This window comes from Nerophis lumbriciformis, linkage group LG36 (genome assembly GCF_033978685.3).
Source record: "Nerophis lumbriciformis linkage group LG36, RoL_Nlum_v2.1, whole genome shotgun sequence".
NCBI lineage: Eukaryota > Metazoa > Chordata > Actinopteri > Syngnathiformes > Syngnathidae > Nerophis > Nerophis lumbriciformis.
Genome location: NC_084583.2, coordinates 21,593,149 through 21,617,726, shown reverse-complemented (window position 1 = coordinate 21,617,726; position 24,578 = coordinate 21,593,149). Strand labels below are relative to the sequence as shown.

At 40.2% G+C, this 24,578-nt stretch overlaps 1 protein-coding gene across 2 annotated transcripts in view; it reads left to right on the top strand.

The window, feature by feature from the left end:
• The first annotated feature begins 15,984 nt into the window (after positions 1-15,984).
• The window catches only part of LOC133576971 (uncharacterized), a 50,420-nt gene continuing 41,826 nt past the window's right edge, over positions 15,985-24,578 (top strand). For both annotated transcript variants that reach the window (XM_061930420.2, XM_061930421.2), the window contains exons 1-6: positions 15,985-16,041; positions 16,190-16,331; positions 16,407-16,517; positions 19,200-19,256; positions 19,329-19,469; positions 19,539-19,652. In XM_061930420.2, the coding sequence (XP_061786404.1) occupies positions 16,200-16,331; positions 16,407-16,517; positions 19,200-19,256; positions 19,329-19,469; positions 19,539-19,652 (555 nt within the window). In that variant the 5' untranslated portion in view covers positions 15,985-16,041; positions 16,190-16,199. The remainder of the gene's footprint in view (positions 16,042-16,189; positions 16,332-16,406; positions 16,518-19,199; positions 19,257-19,328; positions 19,470-19,538; positions 19,653-24,578) is intronic.

Here is a 24,578-nt window from a genome sequence, read left to right as displayed (position 1 = left end):
TAGGAGGTGAGGGGAGCAGTGGGCAGCAGCGGTGGCCGCGCCCGGGAATCATTTTTGGTGATTTAACCCCCCAATTCCAACCCTTGATGCTGAGTGCCAAGCAGGGAGGTAATGGGTCCCATTTTTATAGTCTTTGGTATGACTCGGCCGGGGTTTGAACCCACAACCTACCGATCTCAGGGCGGACACTCTAACCACTAGGCCACTGAGTAGGTAAGAGTGACACCAACAATCCTGGTAATGATCGTGGTAATGATCTTTTTCGCTCTGAAGAAAAAGCTAAGCAAGAGACACAGAGGTGCAATTTCTCATTCTTTTTCCTCATGGATCAAACATGATTGATTTATTTGAGGGGCTTTTGGGGAGAGGATTAAATAGAAGTTGTATCCACAAGTGATAAAAAACACTATAGTTGGTTGATTATTTGAAAACACAAACTACCACTTTATCTTTTACTGTTCATTTATTTTTACAATGAATGTGCAGGCATAAATTATTTTATATATTTCTGTTTCACCTTTTCCGCAGCTAAGGAAGACCAGGAATTTGTCATGTCTGTGTAATCATGTTTTGTGTTAAGTCATGTTTTTGTTTAGTTATAGGACTCTTTAGTTTCTGTCTTTTCACTCCCTTGTCTTGTTTCCATGATTACCCCATTAGTTTCACCTGTTCCACGTTTGGACTCATTGTGCACTCTTGATTGTCACCATAGCAACCCATTAGTTTTCACCTGTCACGTCACGCACCTGTTTCACGTTTTGAGTCACGCACCTGTTTTCGTTAATCATGTCTGTAGTATTTAAGTTCAGTGTTTTTCAGTTTGTCTTTCTGACGACATCCCCACATTTATGCTCTGTCCATTCCTGACACTTCTTTCCATGTCCATCCTTCATGCTACTATTTTTGTCCAAGCCAAGTAAGTTTTTTGTTCCATGTTTATAGTCTTTTTGGTTTCATAGTTTGTTCTCCGCCATTGTGCGTGCTTTTCGTTTGTACTTTTTTGCTATAGTCCTTTTGGTTTCATAGTTTATTCTCCGCCACTGTGCGCGCTTTTCGTTTGCACTTTTTTTTTGATATATTAAAATAAATCATGTACCTTCATTCCCGTCTCGCCCGAGCCAACTTTCCGTTGCATCCCGGAAAAGCAAACACCCCGGACAAAGTCTTGACAGTAAAATCCCATTGAGATCAAAGATCTCTTTTCCAAGGGAGACCTGGCCAAGAGGGCTCATTGTGCACTCTTGTTTGTCACCATAGCAACCATTAGTTTTCACCTGTCACGTCACGCACCTGCTTTCACTAATCATGTCCATAGTATTTAAGTTCATTCATTTTCTGTTGTTCGTCCTGACGACCTCACACCACATTTATGCTCTGTCCATTTTTTCATGTCCATGTTCACGCTGCTCCTTTTTTGTCCATGCCAAGTAAGTTTTCTTTATTCAAGCCATAGTTTGCAAGTTTTGTTTAATTGTTCATAGTTTATTCTCCGCCACTGTGCGCACCTTTTGTTTGATCCTTTTTTTTTGTATTTATAGTTAATAAATAAATCATGTACCTTAATTCCCGTCTCGCCCGTGCCAACTTTCCGTTGCATCCTGGAAAAGCACACACCCCGGACCAAGTCATGACAGTATTGACGTATGTTAATGTTTCAAGGGAAACAAATGCATCTTAAGAAAGGGGAAGAGCACCAACAAGTTAGCCTTTCAGAGCCTCTAAAAGGAATGTGGACTTTAAATGCTAAATTAATAGGCAGCGTTGGTGATTTGCCCTTTAGTTCAACCTCAACAAGAGTAAAAAAAAATGTGTATATTTTTGTGTGCAGCTGATTACACATGACAATGAACAATAACTGAGCTTTAGATTTTATTTGGTTTTATTTAACTTTGGGAAATTTAAAAGTGCATCATTGGGTTGATTTGACTTCTGTACTGTAACATTTTTTATTTGTTTTTATTTAACTTTGGGAAATTTAAAAGTGCATTACAGGGTTCATTTCGATTTGTATTCTGTAAAAAAATGTTTATTTGTTATTATTTAACGGTTGGAAATTTTAAAATTGCATCATAGGGTTAATATTTACTTGTATTCTATACTGTTTTTCTTTTTTAACTTTGGTAAATTTAAAATTGCATCATATGGTTGATTTTGACTTCTTCACTGTAAAATGTTTTATTTGTTTTTATTTAACTTTGGGAAATTTAAAAGTGCATCATAGGGTTAATGTTCACTTCTATACTGTAAAATGTTTTATTAGTTTTTTTTTTTACTTTTGGAAAGTTAACATTGCATCATAGTTTTTTTTTTGAACTTGTATACTGTAAAAATGTTTATTTGTTTTTATTTAACTTTGGGAAATTTAAAAAGTGCATCATAGGGTTAATTTTGACTTGTATACTGTACATTGTTTTAATTTTTTTTTTTTTTTAACTTTGGTAAATTTAAAAGTTCACCATGGTTGATTTTGACTTCTTCACTGTAAAATGTTTTATTAGTTTTTATTTAACTTTGGGAAATTTGAAAGTGCACCATAGGGTTAATTTTGACTTGTATACTGTACATTTTTTTATTTGTTTTTATTTAACTTGGGGAAATTTTAAAGTGCATCATAGGCTTAATTTTGACTTGTATACTGTAAAATGTTTTATTTGTTTTTATTTAAGTTTGGGAAATGTAATAGTGCATCATATGATTAATTTTGACTTGTATACTGTACATTTTTTAATTTGTTTTTATTTAATTTTGGGAAATTTAAAAGTGCATCATAGGGTTAATTTTGACTTGTATTCTGTAAAATTTTTTTGTTTTTATTTAACTTTGGGAAATTTAAAAGTGCATTATCGGGTTAATTTTGACTTCTATACTGTAAAATTTTTTATTTGTTTTTTTTTTACTTTGGGAAATTTAAAATTGCATCATAGTTTTTTTTTTAACTTGTATACTGTAAAAATGTTTATTTGTTTTTATTTAACTTTGGGAAATTTAAAAAGTGCATCATAGGGTTAATTTTGACTTGTATACTATACATTTTTAGAATTGTTTTTATTTTTTAACTTTGGTAAATTTAAAAGTGCATCATGGTTGATTTTGAGTTCTTCACTGTAAAATGTTTTATTTGTTTTTATTTAACTTTGGGAAATTTAAAAGTGCATCATAGGGTTAATTTTGACTTGTATATTGTAAAATGTTTTATTTGTTTTTATTAAACTTTAGGAAATGTAATAGTGCATCACAGGGTTCATTTTGACTTGTATACTGTAAAATGTGTATTTGTTTTTATTTAACTTTGGGAAACTTAAAGGTGCATCATAGGGTCAATTTTGACTTCTATACTGTAAAATGTTTTATTTGTTTTTTTTTTTACTTTGGGAAATTTAAAATTGCATCATTTTTTTTTTTTACTTGTATACTGTAAAAATATTTATTTGTTTTTATTTAACTTTGGGAAATTTAAAAAGTGCATCATAGGGTAAATTTTGACTTGTATACTATACATTTTTAGAATTGTTTTTATTTTTTAACTTTGGTAAATTTAAAAGTGCATCATGGTTGATTTTGAGTTCTTCACTGTAAAATGTTTTATTTGTTTTTATTTAACTTTGGGAAATTTAAAAGTGCATCATAGGGTTAATTTTGACTTGTATATTGTAAAATGTTTTATTTGTTTTTATTAAACTTTAGGAAATGTAATAGTGCATCACAGGGTTCATTTTGACTTGTATACTGTAAAATGTGTATTTGTTTTTATTTAACTTTGGGAAACTTAAAGGTGCATCATAGGGTCAATTTTGACTTCTATACTGTAAAATGTTTTATTTGTTTTTTTTTTACTTTGGGAAATTTAAAATTGCATCATTTTTTTTTTTTTACTTGTATACTGTAACAATGTTTATTTGTTTTTATTTAACTTTGGGAAATTTAAAAAGTGCATCATAGGGTTAATTTTGACTTGTATACTATACATTTTTTTTATTATTATTTTTTTTTAACTTTGGTGAATTTAAAAGTGCATCATGGTTGATTTTGACTTCTTCACTGTAAAATGTTTTGTTTTTATTTAACTTTGGGAAATTTGAAAGTGCACCATAGGGTTAATTTTGACCTGTATACTGTACATTTTTTTATTTGTTTTTATTCAACTTGGGGACATTTTAAAGTGCATAGGGTTAATTTTGACTTGTATACTGTAAAATGTTTTATTTGTTTTTATTTAACTTTGGGAAATTTAATAGTGCATCATATGGTTAATTTGGGCTTGTATACTATAAAAAAATATATTTGTTTTTATTTAATTTTGGGAAATTTAAAAGTGCATCATGGTTGATTTTGACTTCTTCACTGTAAAATGTTTTATTTGTTTTTATTTAACTTTGGTAAATTTAAAAGTGCATCGTGGTTGGTTTTGACTTATTCACTGTAAAATATTTTATTAGTTTTTATTTAACTTTGGGAAATTTGAAAGTGCACCATTGGGTTAATTTTGACTTGTATACTGTACATTTTTTTAATTTGTTTTTATTTAACTTGGGGAAATTTTAAAGTGCATCATAGGGTTAATTTTGACTTGTATACTGTAAAATGTTTTATTTGTTTTTATTTAAGTTTGGGAAATGTAATAGTGCATCATATGATTAATTTTGACTTGTATACTGTACATTTTTTAATTTGTTTTTATTTAATTTTGGGAAATTTAAAAGTGCATCATAAGGTTAATTTTGACTTGTATTCTGTAAAAATTATTTGTTTTTATTTAACTTTGGGAAATTTAAAAGTGCATTATCGGGTTAATTTTGACTTCTATACTGTAAAATTTTTTATTTGTTTTTTTTTTACTTTGGGAAATTTAAAATTGCATCATAGGTTTTTTGCTGAGATAGGCTCCAGCGCCCCCCGCGACCCCAAAGGGAATAAGCGGTAGAAAATGGATGGATGGATGGATACTGTAAAAATGTTTATTTGTTTTTATTTAACTTTGGGAAATTTAAAAAGTGCATCATAGGGTTAATTTTGACTTGTATACTATACATTTTTAGAATTGTTTTTATTTTTTAACTTTGGTAAATTTAAAAGTGCATCATGGTTGATTTTGAGTTCTTCACTGTAAAATGTTTTATTTGTTTTTATTTAACTTTGGGAAATTTAAAAGTGCATCATAGGGTTAATTTTGACTTGTATATTGTAAAATGTTTTATTTGTTTTTATTAAACTTTAGGAAATGTAATAGTGCATCACGGGGTTCATTTTGACTTGTATACTGTAAAATGTGTATTTGTTTTTATTTAACTTTGGGAAACTTAAAGGTGCATCATATGGTCAATTTTGACTTCTATACTGTAAAATGTTTTATTTGTTTTTTTTTTACTTTGGGAAATTTAAAATTGCATCATTTTTTTTTTTTACTTGTATACTGTAAAAATATTTATTTGTTTTTATTTAACTTTGGGAAATTTAAAAAGTGCATCATAGGGTTAATTTTGACTTGTATACTATACATTTTTAGAATTGTTTTTATTTTTTAACTTTGGTAAATTTAAAAGTGCATCATGGTTGATTTTGAGTTCTTCACTGTAAAATGTTTTATTTGTTTTTATTTAACTTTGGGAAATTTGAAAGTGCATCATAGGGTTAATTTTGACTTGTATATTGTAAAATGTTTTATTTGTTTTTATTAAACTTTAGGAAATGTAATAGTGCATCACAGGGTTCATTTTGACTTGTATACTGTAAAATGTGTATTTGTTTTTATTTAACTTTGGGAAACTTAAAGGTGCATCATAGGGTCAATTTTGACTTCTATACTGTAAAATGTTTTATTTGTTTTTTTTTTACTTTGGGAAATTTAAAATTGCATCATTTTTTTTTTTTACTTGTATACTGTAATTTTTTTTATTTGTTTTTATTTAACTTTGGGAAATTTAAAAAGTGCATCATAGGGTTAATTTTGACTTGTATACTATACATTTTTTTAATTATTATTTTTTTTAACTTTGGTGTATTTAAAAGTGCATCATGGTTGATTTTGACTTCTTCACTGTAAAATGTTTTGTTTTTATTTAACTTTGGGAAATGTGAAAGTGCACCATAGGGTTAATTTTGACTTGTATACTGTACATTTTTGTATTTGTTTTTATTCAACTTGGGGACATTTTAAAGTGCATAGGGTTAATTTTGACTTGTATACTGTAAAATGTTTTATTTGTTTTTATTTAACTTTGGGAAATTTAATAGTGCATCATATGGTTAATTTGGGCTTGTATACTATAAAAAAAATATATTTGTTTTTATTTAATTTTGGGAAATTTAAAAGTGCATCATAGGGTTAATTTTGACTTGTATATTGTAAAATGTTTTATTTGTTTTTATTAAACTTTAGGAAATGTAATAGTGCATCACAGGGTTCATTTTGACTTGTATACTGTAAAATGTGTATTTGTTTTTATTTAACTTTGGGAAACTTAAAGGTGCATCATAGGGTCAATTTTGACTTCCATACTGTAAAATGTTTTATTTGTTTTTTTTTTTACTTTGGGAATTTTAAAATTGCATCATTTTTTTTTTTTTACTTGTATACTGTAAATTTTTTTAATTGTTTTTATTTAACTTTGGGAAATTTAAAAAGTGCATCATAGGGTTAATTTTGACTTGTATACTATACATTTTTTTAATTATTATTTTTTTTAACTTTGGTGAATTTAAAAGTGCATCATGGTTGATTTTGACTTCTTCACTGTAAAATGTTTTGTTTTTATTTAACTTTGGGAAATTTGAAAGTGCACCATAGGGTTAATTTTGACCTGTATACTGTACATTTTTTTATTTGTTTTTATTCAACTTGGGGACATTTTAAAGTGCATAGGGTTAATTTTGACTTGTATACTGTAAAATGTTTTATTTGTTTTTATTTAACTTTGGGAAATTTAATAGTGCATCATATGGTTAATTTGGGCTTGTATACTATAAAAAAATATATTTGTTTTTATTTAATTTTGGGAAATTTAAAAGTGCATCATAGGGTTAATTTTGACTTCTATACTGTAAAATTCTCTACCAAAGTATAATGTAAATGAAATTTAAAAAAAAATACACATACATTTTATTTAACGTTATATTATGCTGAATTAACCTTTGGGGTATGTGGACGAAAACAGTATGGGTTAAAACAAGGGAGAAAGGAGAAAGCTAGAGAGGACAACTGTCATGATCCATGCTCATTTGTGCCCTGAGTTGCAACTGTGTCTTGCCCTGACCCTCGTTTCCTCCAATCAGCTCTCTCCTTCATCTTCTGTCCAGTCCAGGTGTATTGAGTCTTCTAATTAGTCTGTGTATGGAGCTCTCAGTCTGCTGTCTAGTTTTTGTCCGGTCGTCAAATGACGTTTATGGTGAGTCCTGCTCCCAGCTACTCGTTATCTGCATGCATCACAATAACAACAAAAGAATAATAAATACTTAAATAATACAGTAATTCTGTAATAATAATAACATAACATAATAATTGTTGTCATATAATAAATGTAAATATATGAACAGACAAGTTAGACGGGAGATCAATCGCTGGTTTCGCTTTGTGGACAGTCTAATTACCATAGAATCAGAATCAGCTTTATTGTCATTACGCAAGGTAACGAGATTGAGGCCATTCCATACAGTGCGATGTGTGCATGCTAGAAAAACAATGTGCAAATATATACAAATTTAAAAAATGTAGAAGTGCAATGAATATGGTGTGAAATGAATATATACATGAAAAAACAAAACAAAAACAGGGTGGTTGGTGGAATGGGTTATTGCACCGAAGAGAAGGCAGTTATGAGGGACAATGGGGCAGTCCGTTCAGGATGGTTATGGCCCTGGGGAAGAAGCTGTTCTTTAGCCTGTTTGTTTTGGTTTTAATGCACCTGTAGCGCTTCCCAGAGGGCAGCAGGTGGAACAGGTCAGAGCCAGGGTGGGTGCTGTCCTTGATGATGGCACTGGCTCTGTTGAGGCAGCGGGAGGTGTAGATGTCCGTCAGAGAGGGGAGAGGGCGGCCGATGATCTTCTGAGCCGTCTTGACCACTCTTTGCAGCCTCTCCCTGTCTGCTGCAGTGCAGCTGCCGTACCATACCGTAATACAGTAGGTCAGCAGGCTCTCGATGGACGAGCGGTAGAAGGTCAGCAGCAGGTCAGGCTTCAGGTTGTACTTCCCGAGGACTCTAAGGAAGTGTAGCCGCTGCTGAGCCTTCTTCATGATTGATGTGGTGTTGACTGTCTAGGAGAAGTCATTAGAGATGTGGACTCCAAGGTACCTGAAGGTGTGGACCCTCTCTACACGCTCGCCGTTGATGTAGGGGGGGGACAGGGTCGGTGCTGCTCCTCCTGAAGTCGACGATGATCTCTCATAGGGCCTTTTCAAGGAGACAACTATGACTATCAGACTTTTTCCACCAAGAGAAACGGTGAAAAACGACAAATTGTAGAAGATTGGTGATAGATCTTTGGAGATTTTAACATTGTTGACTTCGCCACAAAGGGATGTACTCCTGACAACTTAAAGGGGACCTATGCATTTAAAACAATTCTCTGTGGCCTACATAATACAAATTGAATATGTTTTGGTGTAAATATTGCATACATTTTGCTCCATTGTCCCGTTTTTAACCTACTTTCTGCGTATTTCTGCCAAAGGTTGGTGTGTGGAGGCGTTCACACATTACAAAAAGATTAAAATGTATCTTTTTTAACTGTACACCAGTGGTTCTCAAACTTTTTTTGTCATCCCCCACTTTGGACAAGGGGGAGTTTTCAAGCCCCACCTGCCCCCATCGCCCCAACAGAGCGCTAATGCCAAGCTTTAACATTTTCAAATTTATTGAACATCAAGTTGTATACATTCGAACTCAATAACATAAAATAACATTAAGTTCAATAATAAATAAAATAACTGTGCAGCTGTGGTATAACTTGCATCAAGTTCAATAATAAATAAAATAACTTCCATCAAGTTCAATAATAAATAAAACAAAAGTGTTATAACTTGCATCAAGTTCAATAATAAATCAAAAAAGTGTTATAACTTGCATCACGTTCAATAATAAAAAATAAAAAAACTGTTATAACTTGCATCAAGTTCAATAATAAATCCAAAAAAGTGTTATAACTTGCATCACGTTCAGTAATAAATCAAAAAAGTGTTATAACTTGCATCAAGTTCAATAATAAATCAAATAAAAGTGTTATAACTTGCATCAAGTTCAATAATAAATCAAAAAAAGTGTTATAACTTGCATCAAGTTCAATAATAAATCAAAAAAAGTGTTATAACTTGCATCAAGTTCAATAATAAATCAAATAACTTGCATCAAGTTCAATAATAAATACAATAAAAGTGCCACTTTGCAATGTTTGCAAAAAAAAAAGGAGGAGCTATGCATTTGGCAAGACAGGGCAAGTGACAGCACTTTGCCCCAGGAGAGCCACCTTGCTTCACTGTGAAACAGCACGGCTGTATGATCAGCTCCCATTTCCTCACACAGTGCAGAGAACAGTCGCACTTTCAGTGGTCGTGTTTTGATCAAATTTACCGCGCTCACAACATGTTAAAACCTCATTGAGTTCGGGGCTGAGCTGCCTTGACGCGAGTGCTTCCCGGTGAATGACACAGTGCGTGCCCGTCACATTTTTGTTTCTCTGCAGGCGCTGGCTCTGGCTCAACGACCTTTGAGGTGTGAGTCACAAATGTATATATTTGTGTAATTGTGATCCACACATTAGCCTGCTACCCATCCGCTCGAAAGTTTGTTCCGCTTAGCCCCGCCCCCATTAGTTACTGTTGCTATGTCTGTCAAACTTTCACTCCTACCGAGAAATATAAAGCCTACAGTAAAAATAAGTACCGGTAATTTCCATTTATTTATATAGCGGATTTCACAGACAGAATCACAAAGTGATTTACAGTGTGTATAGAAAATGAAAGCATAGTAAAAAAAATAATCTAAAAATATAATAATTAAAAAAAAAATTTAAAGTGAAATTTCCTCCCGTTCCTCGCGCCCCACCTGTCATGTCTCTATTTCCCACCAGTGGGGCGCGCCCCACACTTTGAGAAACGCTGCTGTACACTATCAAATATGTAGCTTTAAGACAAATATCACCGCTAAACAGTATAAAGATTCACCCGATCACAACAATAGGTACACCTGCCCACTGTGGGATTGATACAGAACAGTCTTTTAAAAGGCTGCTTCTATCAGCCTTTCGCACGACATATTGCACATTGTTGTTGTAGCTGAGATAGGCTCCAGCACCCCCGCGACCTCGAAAGGGATAAACGGTAGAAAATGGATGGATGGGTGGATGTTGTAGATGAAAATGCTGTATTCATCTATACAGGCCCGGCCCTAACCAATCTGGCGCCCTAGGCAAGATTTTAGGTGGCGCCCCCCCACATCGGCAGTGAAGTGTATATACTCACAAGAAACTGAATAGCTTTGTCTTTGACCTTTTTTTTTTTACTTACAACTATACCTAATATATAAAGGGGTGGAAAAGTGACTATTACCTGCAGGGCAAACATTAGCTAACCAGAAGGCAATAACAATGTAAACAAAAAACACCTGCTTAAAAGATCTAATACAAATGTCCCTGAGGAATGTAAGGTGGGAGTACTGTAATTACCTAACGTTACATTATTATTTTCCATAACAATTTAGCCCCCTCCACAATATTAACCCGACGTTAAAACAGAACTAGCTATTTATTGATTAGCAATTGCCGAATCATGTAACATTAGCTTAATGCTAAAAAGCCAGCTACTATCACATTCTGTGACAGACAAATAATTTCATGTAGGCTAACGTTACCTACCTGCTACCTCTGTCTTTTCTCGTTTCTCCTCCTCTTCTTTTCTCTTTTTTCTTCCCTGGGCACCTGACAGTTTTGGCCGTTTTGACATCTTGTGTTGATTTTTTGATGTGGTGACGTCCAAAAAGAGTCATGATACGGGAAGGGAGGGGGCGCATCGTGCGGGGGGAGGGGGGGGGGGGGGGCGCGTAATGTTGTAACAAATAATATTTCTATTAAATAGGCTTTACTTTGCATTTTAATTAACGTGGGATTATTTTTTGTATTTAGAAATAATAGTACCAACTTTTTTTTCTTTTTCTTTTTTTCTCCAACATTTGTGGCACTGGCGTGGCGCCCCCTGATGGACGGCGCCCTTAGCATTTGCCTATACGGCCTATGCCACGGGCCGGCCCTGCATCTATATCTATTCTATGTCTAATAGTATTTTATTCATCTATATCTATTCTATGTTGTAGAAGTTGCTTCCTAGCAGTTCCACCGTAGACACGGCACAGGAGCCAAGTGTGCAGTTTTAACAAAGTTTTTTGTCAAAGTCTTTCTCCAGCAGAATGTGACTTTTCAATCACGTCCGTATCCTCTCTCCCCCCCCCTGCTCTCGGCCGCCTACTGTTAAAGACAACGGATGATTAGATTAATCAGAATCAGAAACAGCTTTATTGTCATTACGCAAGGTAACGAGATTGAGGCCATTCCATACAGTGCGATGTGTGCATGCTAGAAAAACAATGTGCAAATATATAAAAATATAAAAAATGTAGAAGTGCAATGAATATGGTGTGAAATGAATATATACATGAAAAAAAAAAAAAAACAACAAAAACAAAACAAAACACGTACCACCTGGGAAATCTAATCACCTGTCAGCTGTGTCTCGCCGTCAGCACATGCCCCGCCCCCATCCGATAGAGCTCGTCCTCAGCCCCACAGACAGAGGTGGAGACCTTGGTGGCCACACCTCCCTCCACATATGTCTAATCCAGTTTATGGGTTTATGGCTCTTTGAAAGGGACGGATTTTGAGGAGCCATTCCTTTAAAAAAGCCGTTCAAAAGACTGGCATAAGGAGGGGGGGGGGGGGGTACTCTTACGGCTTTAGCGCATGCCGCTGCGCATTCTTCAGTGCGCTCCTCTGAGCGCGGCTCTGGACACGGCCACGGGCGTTCTTCTCCAGCCGCGGGCGCACCTGACGCTGATATATGAAGATGCACCCCGTGTTCCACGTATCCCAGCTCAAGCCTGTGGCAGTCTGCCCCCTCTCGCCCCCTGTCCCTGCTCCTCCTCCATCGAGGGTTCTCGAGAATGGTGACCCTGTTTGGACAGTAAAAGAGATCCTCAAAAGTTTGGCGACAGGGCAGGGGGTTCCATTACTTGGTCGACTGGGAGGGTTATGGACCGAAGGACCGATCCTGATTGATTGAAACTTTTATTAGTAGATTGCACAGTGGGTACCGACTTCTACCGGGCTAACCCTGATGTGCCCCAACGCTCGTCGGGAGTCTCGCATAAAGAGGGGGGCACTGTTACGGCTCGAGCGCATGCCGCTGCGCATTCTTCAGTGCACTCCTGTGAGCGCGCCTCTGGACACACCCATGGCTGCTCTTACTCACAAATCAACACACCTGACGCGGATGAGGACGCAACACACTACTTAGTCCAGCGCGTCCTGCGTTCCAGTGCCAGAACGTAGCCATCTGTATAGTACAGTAAGCCCGCACGTCTTTAGCTCCTCTTCATGTGCCTTCTCGCTCGTTGTGTTTCCCCACCTCTGTGCTCACCGTGTTGTGTCCTGTTTCGTCGTCCTGCAGCATTCCTCTGTTCCCTGGATTCGAGATGTGTGTCTCGTCTCCCCGGACTTCCCCTGGACTTCCCTTGGACTTCTTGCTGCTTCCCCGGATCTCGAACTCTCGTCTGCCCACGGACCTTGACGCCTCTCTCCTGCCCTCGACCTCTCGTCTGCCCACGGACCTTGACGCCTCTCTCCTGCCCTCGACCTCTGCCCACGGACCTTGATGCCTCTCTCCTGCCCTCGACCTCTCGTCTGCCCACGGAACTTGACGCCTCTCTCCTGCCCTCAACCTCTCGTCTGCCCACGGACCTTGACGCCTCTCTCCTGCCCTCGACCTCTCGTCTGCCCACGGACCTTGATGCCTCTGTCCTGCCCTCGACCTCTCGTCTGCCCACGGAACTTGACGCCTCTCTCCTGCCCTCAACCTCTCGTCTGCCCACGGACCTTGATGCCTCTCTCCTGCCCTCAACCTCTCGTCTGCCCACGGACCTTGATGCCTCTCTCCTGCCCTCGACCTCTCGTCTGCCCACGGACCTTGACGCCTCTCTCCTGCCCTCAACCTCTCGTCTGCCCACGGACCTTGACGCCTCTCTCCTGCCCTCGACCTCTCGTCTGCCCACGGACCTTGATGCCTCTCTCCTGCCCTCTACCTCTCGTCTGCCCACGGACCTTGACGCCTCTCTCCTGCCCTCTACCTCTCGCCTGCCCACGGACTTCCAAGCCAGCTTCACCCTCGTTGGACTTCCGCATTCCTTTCAACACTTCAATCAATCAATCAATCTTTATTTATATAGCCCTAAATCACAAGTGTCTCAAAGGGCTGCACAAGCCACAACGACATCCTCGGTACAAAGCCCACATACGGGCAAGGAAAAACTCACCCCAGTGGGACGTCGATGTGAATGACTATGAGAAACCTTGGAGAGGACCGCATATGTGGGTAACCCCCCCCCTCTAGGGGAGACCGAAAGCAATGGATGTCGAGTGGGTCTGACATAATATTGTGAGAGTCCAGTCCATAGTGGATCCAACATAATAGTGTGAGAGTCCAGTCCATAGTGGGGCCAGCAGGACACCATCCCGAGCGGAGACGGGTCAGCAGCGTAGAGATGTTCCCAGCCGATGCACAGGCGAGCGGTCCACCCCGGGTCCCGACTCTGGACAGCCAGCACTTCATCCATGGCCACCGGACCTGTGCCCCCCTCCCCTCAAGGAAAAGGGGAGCAGAGGAGAAAAGAAAAGAAACGGCAGATCAACTGGTCTAACAGGGGGGCTATTTAAAGGCTAGAGTATACAAATGAGTTTTAAGATGGGACTTAAATGCTTCTACTGAGGTAGCATCTCTAATTGTTACCGGGAGGGCATTCCATAGTACTGGAGCCCGAATAGAAAACGCTCTATAGCCCGCAGACTTTTTTTGGGCTCTGGGAATCACTAATAAGCCGGAGTTCTTTGAACGCAGATTTCTTGCCGGGACATATGGTACAATGCAATCGACAAGATAGGACGGAGCTAGACCGTGTAGTATTTTATACGTAAGTAGTAAAACCTTAAAGTCACTTCTTAAGTGCACAGGAAGCCAGTGCAGGTGAGCCAGTATAGGCGTAATATGATCAAACTTTCTTGTTCTTGTCAAAAGTCTAGCAGCCGCATTTTGTACCAACTGTAATTTTTTAATGCTAGACATAGGGAGACCCGAAAATAATACGTTACAGTAGTCGAGACGAGACGTAACGAACGCATGAATAATGATCTCAGCGTCGCTAGTGGACAAAATGGAACGAATTTTAGCGATATTACGGAGATGAAAGAAGGCCGTTTTAGTAACACTCTTAATGTGTGATTCAAAGGAGAGAGTTGGGTCGAAGATAATACCCAGATTCTTTGCCGGTAACACTCTCCAGTTAGACGCATCACATAGTCTCGCACCATGTATTCTGTTTAATTACACACGCCATATTATATTGATAATGAATACGCCTAAGGCTAAACGACGTCCCTGCCTCAGTGCCGTCTTCTTCTCCCCTGTACCATTACAGGCAGTAGAGTAATAATACTAGTTAATGAAATAGAAAATGACAGCATAAACATTTGGAACATAAGAAGAGTTCAAAATGCTCATTAAAAAAACGTTCTAGCCTTTTTTGTTTATAATGGCAGCAGTCTTCTCGGTCTTGAGGCTTCCTGAAAGGCTGTTGGATAATCTTTTTGTATTGAAGTAACTGGAGGGATCATTTCACCCCTACTTTGCAGTCATAGTAGTATTGGTGCATACGTTATCTTAATTGGAATTACTGTATTATCTGTTTATTTGTTCTTTCATTTGAAACCACCTTTTATACATTATTATTATTAATATTTGATGGATTGATGTATTGACTATCGGCCAAGTCCTACAATTGTATACATTTTTAATACCTCTGGACACCCCATTTAATGCTTTTTAAGACCTTAATTTGAGCAAAATCCATGTAATGATATGTAATGCATTGTAATGCCCCACAGAAACCCTGATAATTCAAGTTAAAGTACAAATGATTGTCACACACACATACTTAGTGTGGCGAAATTATTCTCTGCATTTGACCCGTCACCCTTGATCACCCCCTGGGAGGTGAGGGGAGCAGTGGGCAGCAGCGGTGGCCGCGCCCGGGAATCATATTTGGTGATTTAACCCCCAATTCCAACCCTTGATGCTGAGTGCCAAGCAGGGAGGTAATGGCTCCCATGTTTATAGTCTTTGGTATGACTCGAACTCACAACCTACTGTTGCGTTTTGGACCAGTTGTTCCTCCCAGGGAATTCAAGTCACAATTCGCTCCCAAGTTCTTTCCGACACTTAAAGCTGAGTTGAAAAACCACCAGAGACAGAATAGGTATTTTGTTGTATATTCTCAAAGCTTTGCCAATATACATTGATTGAGACCAGTCTAACCCTAGAACATTCTATCGCGCCTCCCAAAAATGGTCTGTCCTCCCGATCCCACCACCCTCTCTCTCGTCCCATCTCTGTAGACAAAACAAATGCTAGTCAAAACACATTCCAAAGAACTCAAGGTTAACACACACAGTATGCTTGCTGACAGAGCATCAAGAGAAGAAATGGAAAACACGAGCTGTTTTCAAATATGACTAAGAAATGAAAGAAGTACAACTTAAATTCGGATATATGTAAATATCTGCCTCCGACACTACCCATCTCAGGGCGGACACTCTAACCACTAGGCCACTGAGAGACAATGTGGTTGTAGGAAAACATGCAAATCTTCTTCCACTGCGTCACCAACATTTCTGAGCTCCTCCTCTTAATATAAAAAAAAAAGTCTCAAATTTCTCTTCCCTCTCTCTTCCTACCGCCCACATTCCTAAACCGTTATTCCCCGTATTGCATCTCTCCATGAAAGACTAAGCCTGGTAAGCATATTTTTTATTTCACACCTTTCTATTCCTTACAGTTGGATGTGGGAACTTTTATTGTGTACCTTCCCTGCTGGAAGCGTGGTGAATAAAACAAGGGCTTTGGAATGCACATCTGCTTGGACTAACAATGTTTTTCCCACAGCTTCCCCACCATGGATGACAGGACGACAACACCAACCACCACTGCGGAGGTCACAAGAGGACAACACAATGCAGACTTTAAGGCGTCGCCGTCCAGCAAACCTCTTCATCGCTTTCTCCAAAAGGAGCCCCAGAGTCTCGGTGTAATACATCCCTTAAAGTCAGTCTCAAGCTGTGGTAAATAGTGCATGCAGATCAGATGCTCTTCTCACCACCAGGTTGTCATCGGGATCTGTGGCTGTGCAGAGCTGATCATGGGATGCATCTTGTTCAGGCAAACCGTGACAAACTCCAGCGACATCTACGTTCCTTTCTGTCAGGGAGCTCTGGTATGCAACACTCATTCGCAGTGCTGAGGTGCCAGTGATGGGCAAGCTACTTGGAAAATGTAGTAAACTAAGCTACAGGTTACTCTCCATTAAATGTGCCATCCATCCATCGTCTTCCGCTTATCCGAGGTCGGGTCGCGGGGAGACATAGTCTTCCCAACGTGTCCTGGGTCTTCCCCGTGGCCTCCTACCGGTCGGACGTGCCCTAAACACCTCCCGAGGGAGGCGTTCGGGTGGCATCCTGACCAGAACCTGGCCCGAACCACCTCATCTGGCTCCTCTCCATGTGGAGATGTGGCCAGAAATAGTACTGCAATCACGGTCAAAATTCTGTAGTCCCCTCCCAACCTCCTTGGCTGAGGTTGCCAGACACACAGCCGAATCCCAATCCTACTGCAAGGAACTTCAAATGGCAATCGACGAGTCTTACGCTGTAGGTTTCTCTTCTTTATGCTTCTTGCAAGATGGTTTACTAAGTAATTATACCACATTTTGCTGAGGTCGATTATCCATCCATCCATCCATCTTCTTCCGCTTATCCGAGGTCGGGTCGCGGGGGCAGCAGCCTAAGCAGGGAAGCCCAGACTTCCCTCTCCCCAGCCACTTCGTCCAGCTCCTCCCGGGGGATCCCGAGGCGTTCCCAGGCCAGCCGGGAGACATAGTCTTCCCAACGTGTCCTGGGTCTTCCCCGTGGCCTCCTACCGGTCGGACATGCCCTAAACATCTCCTTAGGGAGGCGCTCAGGTGGCATCCTGACCAGATGACCGAACCACCTCATCTGGCTCCTCTCGATGCGGAGGAGCAGCGGCTTTACTTTGAGCTCCCCCCGGATGACAGAGCTTCTCACCCTATCTCTAAGGGAGAGCCCCGCCACCCGGCGGAGGAAACTCATTTCGGCCGCTTGTACCCGTGATCTTGTCCTTTCGGTCATAACCCAAAGTTCATGACCATAGGTGAGGATGGGAACGTAGATCGACCGGTAAATTGAGAGCTTTGCCTTCCGGCTCAGCTCCTTCTTCACCACAACGGATCGATACAGCGTCCGCATTACTGAAGACGCCGCACCGATCCGCCTGTCGATCTCACGATCCACTCTTCCCTCACTCGTGAACAAGACTCCGAGGTACTTGAACTCCTCCACTTGGGGCAAGATCTCCTCCCCAACCGACCTGAGGTCGATTAGCCAAATGTATTTGTAAAGTTACGCAGCAATGTTTTTGTCGGGAGTCGGGACAGATTGTGGGCATTACCCTGCTAAAATGTCTAGTTTGAAGCTGCTGTGCACACTCTTGGCATTCTCTTGATGAGCTTCAAGCACACCTGTGAAGTGGAAACCATTTCAGGTGACTACCTCTTGAAGCTCATTGAGAGAATGCCAAGAGTGTGCAAAAAAGGAATTATAGCAAAGGGTGGCTATTTGGAAGAACTTAGAATACAGAATGTCAAGACTTGGTCTTGGGTGTTTGCTTTTCCGGGATGCAACGGAAAGTTGGCTCGGGCGAGACGGGAATGAAGGTACATGATTTATTTATTATTATCAAAAAAAAAGGAATAAACGAAAGGCGCGCACAGTGGCGGAGAATAAACTATGAAACCAAAAGACTATAGCAAAAAAGTACAAATGAAAAGCACGCACAGTGGCGGAGAACAAACTATGAAAAACAAAAAGACTATAAACATGGAACAAAAACTTACTTGGCTTGGACAAAAATAGTTGCATGAAGAATGGACATGGAAAGAAGTATCAGGCATGGACAGAACATAAATGTGGTGAGGTCGTCAGAAAGACAAACTGAAAAACACTGAACTTAAATACTACAGACATGATTAACGAAAACAGGTGCGTGACTCAAGACGTGAAACAGGTGCGTGACGTGACAGGTGAAAACTAATGGGTTGCTATGGTGACAATCAAGAGTGCACAATGAGTCCAAACGTGGAACAGGTGAAACTAATGGGGTAATCATGGAAACAAGACAAGGGAGTGAAAAGACAAACTAAAGAGTCCTATAACTAAACAAATCATGACTTAAAACAAAACATGATTACACAGACATGACACAGAACATGTTTTCAGTTATTTCACCTTTTTTTTTGTTAAGTACATAACTCCACGTGTTCATTCATAGTTTAGATGTGACAATCTACAATGTAAATAGTCGTGAAAATAAAGAAAAAGCATTGAATGAGGAGAAGGTGTGTCCAAACTTTTGGCCTGTACTGTACAATACAAGGACACAGCTCATGGAAAACATTATTTTTTGTTATTGTCATTGTAAGTGGGCCAAAACATTATTATTAGAAAATAATCTCTGCTGTCGTTAGATCATAACAATAAGTTGTTAATTAGTCAGGTTTGGGACAGGTGTGCTGCAGGTGTGCACGTCTGACGATGTGCTCCACTGAATGCTCAAGGAGTTTTTGCGTTTGCTCACACACATGAAAAATGAGAGGGATCATTGGTGATGTAGCTCATTGGCTAGCACTGCTCCAACATCTTTCCATGGGTGGATATTTGGGGGCTCCTTGGTTTGAACCCAGCACGTGCGGGGCTGGAGTGCATTGTTGGACCACCACTGAGTGCAATCAAATAAAATGAACTAAGCATATCACTTTGATACGTTATTAGCTGATACTGTAAGTGTACACATGTGGCTTTGTTTTTGCTCTCATTTCTTTTAGTTTCTCACCTGTGGAATCTTGTCTGTCTACACGGGAGCATGTCCATCCAAAAAGATGGTAGTATATTGTTGAGCACATGTGATTATGCCAGTGGCAGCAAGTATAAATTGTGATATATTTCCCCCGCAGGTGACCGTTTGTCTGTCCATGTATGTGATGTCCATCCTGGGAGTCATGGTGTCTTGCTGTTATAGGATACACTGCTTTGTTTTCTATGCCTACATCTCCCGCCAACCCTTAGTGGACTCACAGTGGGGCTACAGCGAAGTGGTGAAGGACATTTTACACTCAACACATTTGCACTGTGCTTGAAATACACATCTCTCTCCTCCTGTTTAGATGCAACTTTTTGCCACGGAATGCATTTTGTTCACCTTCTCTGCGTGCGTGGCGGTGCTTCTCATCTTCTTGTCAGCCGTGGCCCGCCTGGCTCTCAAATCCACAAACACTCAGGTAAGCATCTAAATTACCAGTGGAAAATACACCTAAGGAGCTGCGGGCGCGTTTACACACTGCAAAAAGTCAGTGTTCAAAAACAAGAAGAAAAAAAATACAAAAATGAGGGGTATTTTATTTGAACTACCGTATTTTCCGCACTATAAGGCGCACCTAAAAACCACAAATTTTCTCAAAAGCTGACAGTGCGCCTTATAACCCGGTGCGCTTTATATATGGATAAATATTAAGATTCATTTTCATAAAGTTTCGGTCTCGCAACTTCGGTAAACAGCCGCCATCTTTTTTCCCCGTAGAAGAAGCGCGCGGTGCATGCTGGGATATGTGACGTTTCATTTCCATTTGTGTGTTTATGTAAAGACCCCAAAATGGCTCCTATTAAGTGTGTTGTCTGTCTAATTATAAATAATGCAGACGAGGCGTGTTAACTGAGTTCTCAACGTTTACTCACAGCATGCTCATAACCACATTCTAACTGCCAGCATACAACAACGCTTCTCAGGGCTACCGCGCATGCTCGTAACTATCGTTGCATGCTGGGTAGTGTAGTTGTTATATTTGCTAGCTCATAACATCACAGTAAGAGACACGCTTACGCGCTTAATTCAATACTCGCCGTCATTCCGGGTGGATTGACAAAAGACCTCCAGCCGCTAGATATTGGTGTCAACAGGGCATTCGAAGCTAGACTGCTAACTGCGTGGGAACAATGGATGACAGAAGGCGAACACACATTCACTAAGACGGAGGCAGCGCCAGACGACGCCAACATCTGCCAGTGGATCGTAAATGCCTGGGCAGATATTTCGGTCACAACTGTGGTCCGAGCTTTCCGGAAGGCAGGATTCACAGAACTGCTGGATAACAGTGACACTGACTCCGATGACTTCGACGAGACGGAACCGTCCATTTTGGATCTCACATTTGCCCAACTTTTCACTTCGGACACCGAAGACGAAGGATTTACGAATGAAGAATAACTTCAGAAAGTGAGCGCTATGTTTATTTTGTGTGTTGTGACATTAACGTTCGAGCAACATTATGTTGCTATTGCTCTGCACTATTTTGAATTTTACTATGTTTGTGATTGCACATTTGCGTACATTTTGGGACAGAGTTGTTAGAACGCTGGTTTTCAATATATTATTAAAGTTTGACTGACCTATCTGACTGTTTTTTTGACATTCCCTTTAGCGCAGCGTAGGCGCGGCTTATAGTCCGGGGCGGCTTATTGGTGGACAAAGTTATGAAATATGCCATTCATTGAAGGTGCGGCTAATAATCCGGTGCGCCTTATAGTGCGGAAAATACGGTAAGCAAAATGATCTGCCAATAGAACAAGAACATTTGACTTGTCAAGAATTTCCAAAACAAGTCAAATTAGCTAACCTCAATGGACCCAAAAACAGAGGTGGGACCAAGTCATTGTTTTGCAAGTCACAAGTAAGTCTCAAGTCTTTGCCCTCAAGTCCGAGTCAAGTCCCGAGTCAAGACAGGCAAGCCCCGAGTCAAGTCCAAAGTCAAGACTGGAAAGTCTCAAGTCAAGTCCTAAGTCCTGCATTTTGAGTTTCGAGTCCTTTCAAGTCCTTTTAACCACAGACTAATATATTAACACAGATTGGGTATGCTTTTCAAACGCTGTATTTATTTATTAAAACAAGTGCATTTTAAATTGCAGGAAAGAAAATTGTGCTGACATTGCACTTTATAATAGCACTATTAACCAGTCATTTTAAACATTAACTCATTCCTTTACAGAACAAACACATTGAAAAATAAAGTGCAAATGTACTTATTTGTACAAAAGTGTTAACATTGAAAAAACATGACATATACGTGAACATAACAAAAAAGTTGTACTTTTTATATGTCAGGGCCCTATGCTGCATTGCATTTGCAAAAGACCAAATTAGCCAAGAGTCTGTCAGTCATTTGTGCACGATGGGGGCGTAGTATGATGCCACCATGGCTGAAAACTCGCTCCACTGGAGCACTGGAGGCAGGCACTGCCAAGACTCTCATGGCCACTCGGAACAGTGAAGGAAGAGTCTTCATGTTCAATGCCCAGAACAAAAGGGGGAGAGAGTTTATTTGGGTTGGTGCACTACTTGTAAGTGTATCTTGTGTTTTTTATGTTGATTTAATTAAAAAAAGAAAGAAAAAAAAAAATTATTTCTTGTGCGGCCCGATACCAATCGATCCACGGACCAGTACCGGGCCACGGCCCGGTGGTTGGGGACCACTGAGGTAAACAACCAACAGTATGTCAGAAAGCTAGCTAAAACGGTACACATATTCATAATATAGTATACATTTTAACTGACCTTTATTTGACTATTTTTGTCTTTTTTTAGGTGGCTAAAATACGCGGTGCTGCTGACCGCCGTCTAACGTTACGTGTGATATATTGACTAACGTAACCCTGCTTGAAAAAAATCACTGAACAAAAAGTATGAATAAGGTAGTGAACTGCAACAGATTCCCGTGTTTGCAATAACGTTATAACGTTAGCAGTGAGTTTACAGCCTCACTGATTTAACTACACAGCAAATAAAAGTCACGTTACTTAGCCAATAAACGTTATCTTACATTCCAAACTTACCGTTCTTTGTGCAACTTCAAATGCCGGACGAAGTTGGAAGTTGTTGCCTCTCCATCAGTAATTTTCGAACCGCATGTGTTGCATACTGCAAACCGTTTTGTGTTGACCACCTCGTAATTTTTATACCCAAACAAAATTATTTTAGGTATCATTTTTTGTTCACTGGCGTGTGGTTTGGACATGTCTTCTTCGTTGGTTGTCCTGCAATTTGATTGGATGAATGCTGTGTGATGAAAACAAAGTAGATCTAATTTGATTGGCTGTTGTACTGAGAGCACACCAGCTGACACACGCAACGCTGATAGACAAGTACACAATGAAAAATACGGAGCGCTCCCGAATAACTTTTTCATCTTTGGGTTTTGGGGAAAGTAGCAAGTCATGTCAAGTCATGTCAATTCAAAAGGCTCAAGTCCAAGTGAAGTCACAAGTCATTGATGTTAAAGTCTAAGTCGAGTTGCAAGTCTTTTTACATTTTGTCAAGTCGAGTCTAAAGTCATCAAATTCATGACTCGAGTCTGACTCGAGTCCAAGTCATGTGACTCGAGTCCACACCTCTGCCCAAAAATACCTTAAAATTAGGGATGTCCGATAATTGCTTTTTGCCGATATCCAACTCTTTGATTACCGATACCGAAATCAACTCTTTAAGAAGGGGAACCGGAGGGTGTGTTCTAACTATCGTGGGATCACACTCCTCAGCCTCCCCGGTAAGGTCTATTCAGGTGTACTGGAGAGGAGGCTACGCCGGATAGTCCAACCTCGGATTCAGGAGGAACAGTGTGGTTTTTGTCTTGGTCGTGGAACTGTGGACCAGCTCTATACTCTCAGCAGGTTCCTTGAGGGTGCATGGGAGTTTGCCCAACCAGTCTACATGTGTTTTGTGGACTTGGAGAAGGCATTCGACCGTGTCACTTGGGAAGTCCTGTGGGGAGTGCTCAGAGAGTATGGGGTATCGGACTGTCTGATTGTGGCAGTCCGCTCCCCGTATGCTCAGTGCCAGAGCTTGGTCCGCATTGCCGGTAGTAAGTCGGACACGTTTCCAGTGAGGGTTGGACTCCGCCAAGGCTGCCCTTTGTCACCCATTCTGTTCTGAACTTTTATGGACAGAATTTCTAGGCGCAGTCAAGGTGTTGAGGGTATCTGGTTTGGTGGCTGCAGGATTAGGTCTCTGCTTTTTGCAGATGATGTGGTCCTGATGGCTTCATCTGGCCAGGATCTTCAGCTCTCGCTGGATCGGTTCGCAGCCAAGTGTGAAGCGACTGGGATGAGAATCAGCACCTCCAAGTCCAAGTCCATGGTTCTCGCCCGGAAAAGGGTGGAGTGCCATCTCCGGGTTGGGGAGGAGATCTTGCCCCAAGTGGAGGAGTTCAAGTACCTCGGAGTCTTGTTCACGAGTGAGGGAAGAGTGGATCGTGAGATCGACAGGCGGATCGGTGCGGCGTCTTCAGTAATGCGGACACTGTATCGATCCGTTGTGGTGAAGAAGGAGCTGAGCCGGAAGGCAAAGCTCTCAATTTACCGGTCGATCTACGTTCCCATCCTCACCTATGGTCATGAGCTTTGGGTTATGACCGAAAGGACAAGATCACGGGTACAAGCGGCCGAAATGAGTTTCCTCCGCCGGGTGGTGGGTCTCTCCCTTAGAGATAGGGTGAGAAGCTCTGCCATCCGGGAGGAGCTCAAAGTAAAGCCGCTGCTCCTCCACATGGAGAGGAGCCAGATGAGGTGGTCCGGGCATCTGGTCAGGATGCCACCCGAACGCCTCCCTAGGGAGGTGTTTAGGGCACGTCCGACCGGTAGGAGGCCGCGGGGAAGACCCAGGACACGTTGGGAAGACTATGTCTCCCGACTGGCCTGGGAACGCCTCGGGATCCCACAGGAAGAGCTGGACGAAGTGGCTGGGGAGAGGGAATTCTGGGCTTCCCTGCTTAGGCTGCTGCCCCCGCGACCCGACCTCGGATAAGCGGAAGAAGATGGGTGGATGGATGGATGGATGATATCAACCGATACCGATATCAACCGATATATACAGTCGTGGAATTAACACATTATTATGCCTAATTTGGACAACCAGGTATGGTGAAGATAAGGTCCTTTTTTTTTAAATTAATAAAATAAGATAAATAAATTAAAAACATTTTCCTGAATAAAAAAGAAAGTAAAACAATATAAAAACAGTTACATAGAAACTAGTAATTAATGGAAATGAGTAAAATGAACAGTTAAAGGTTAGTACTATTAGTGGAGCAGCAGCACGCACAATCACGTGTGCTTACGGACTGTATCCCTGCAGACTGTATTGATATATATTGATATAT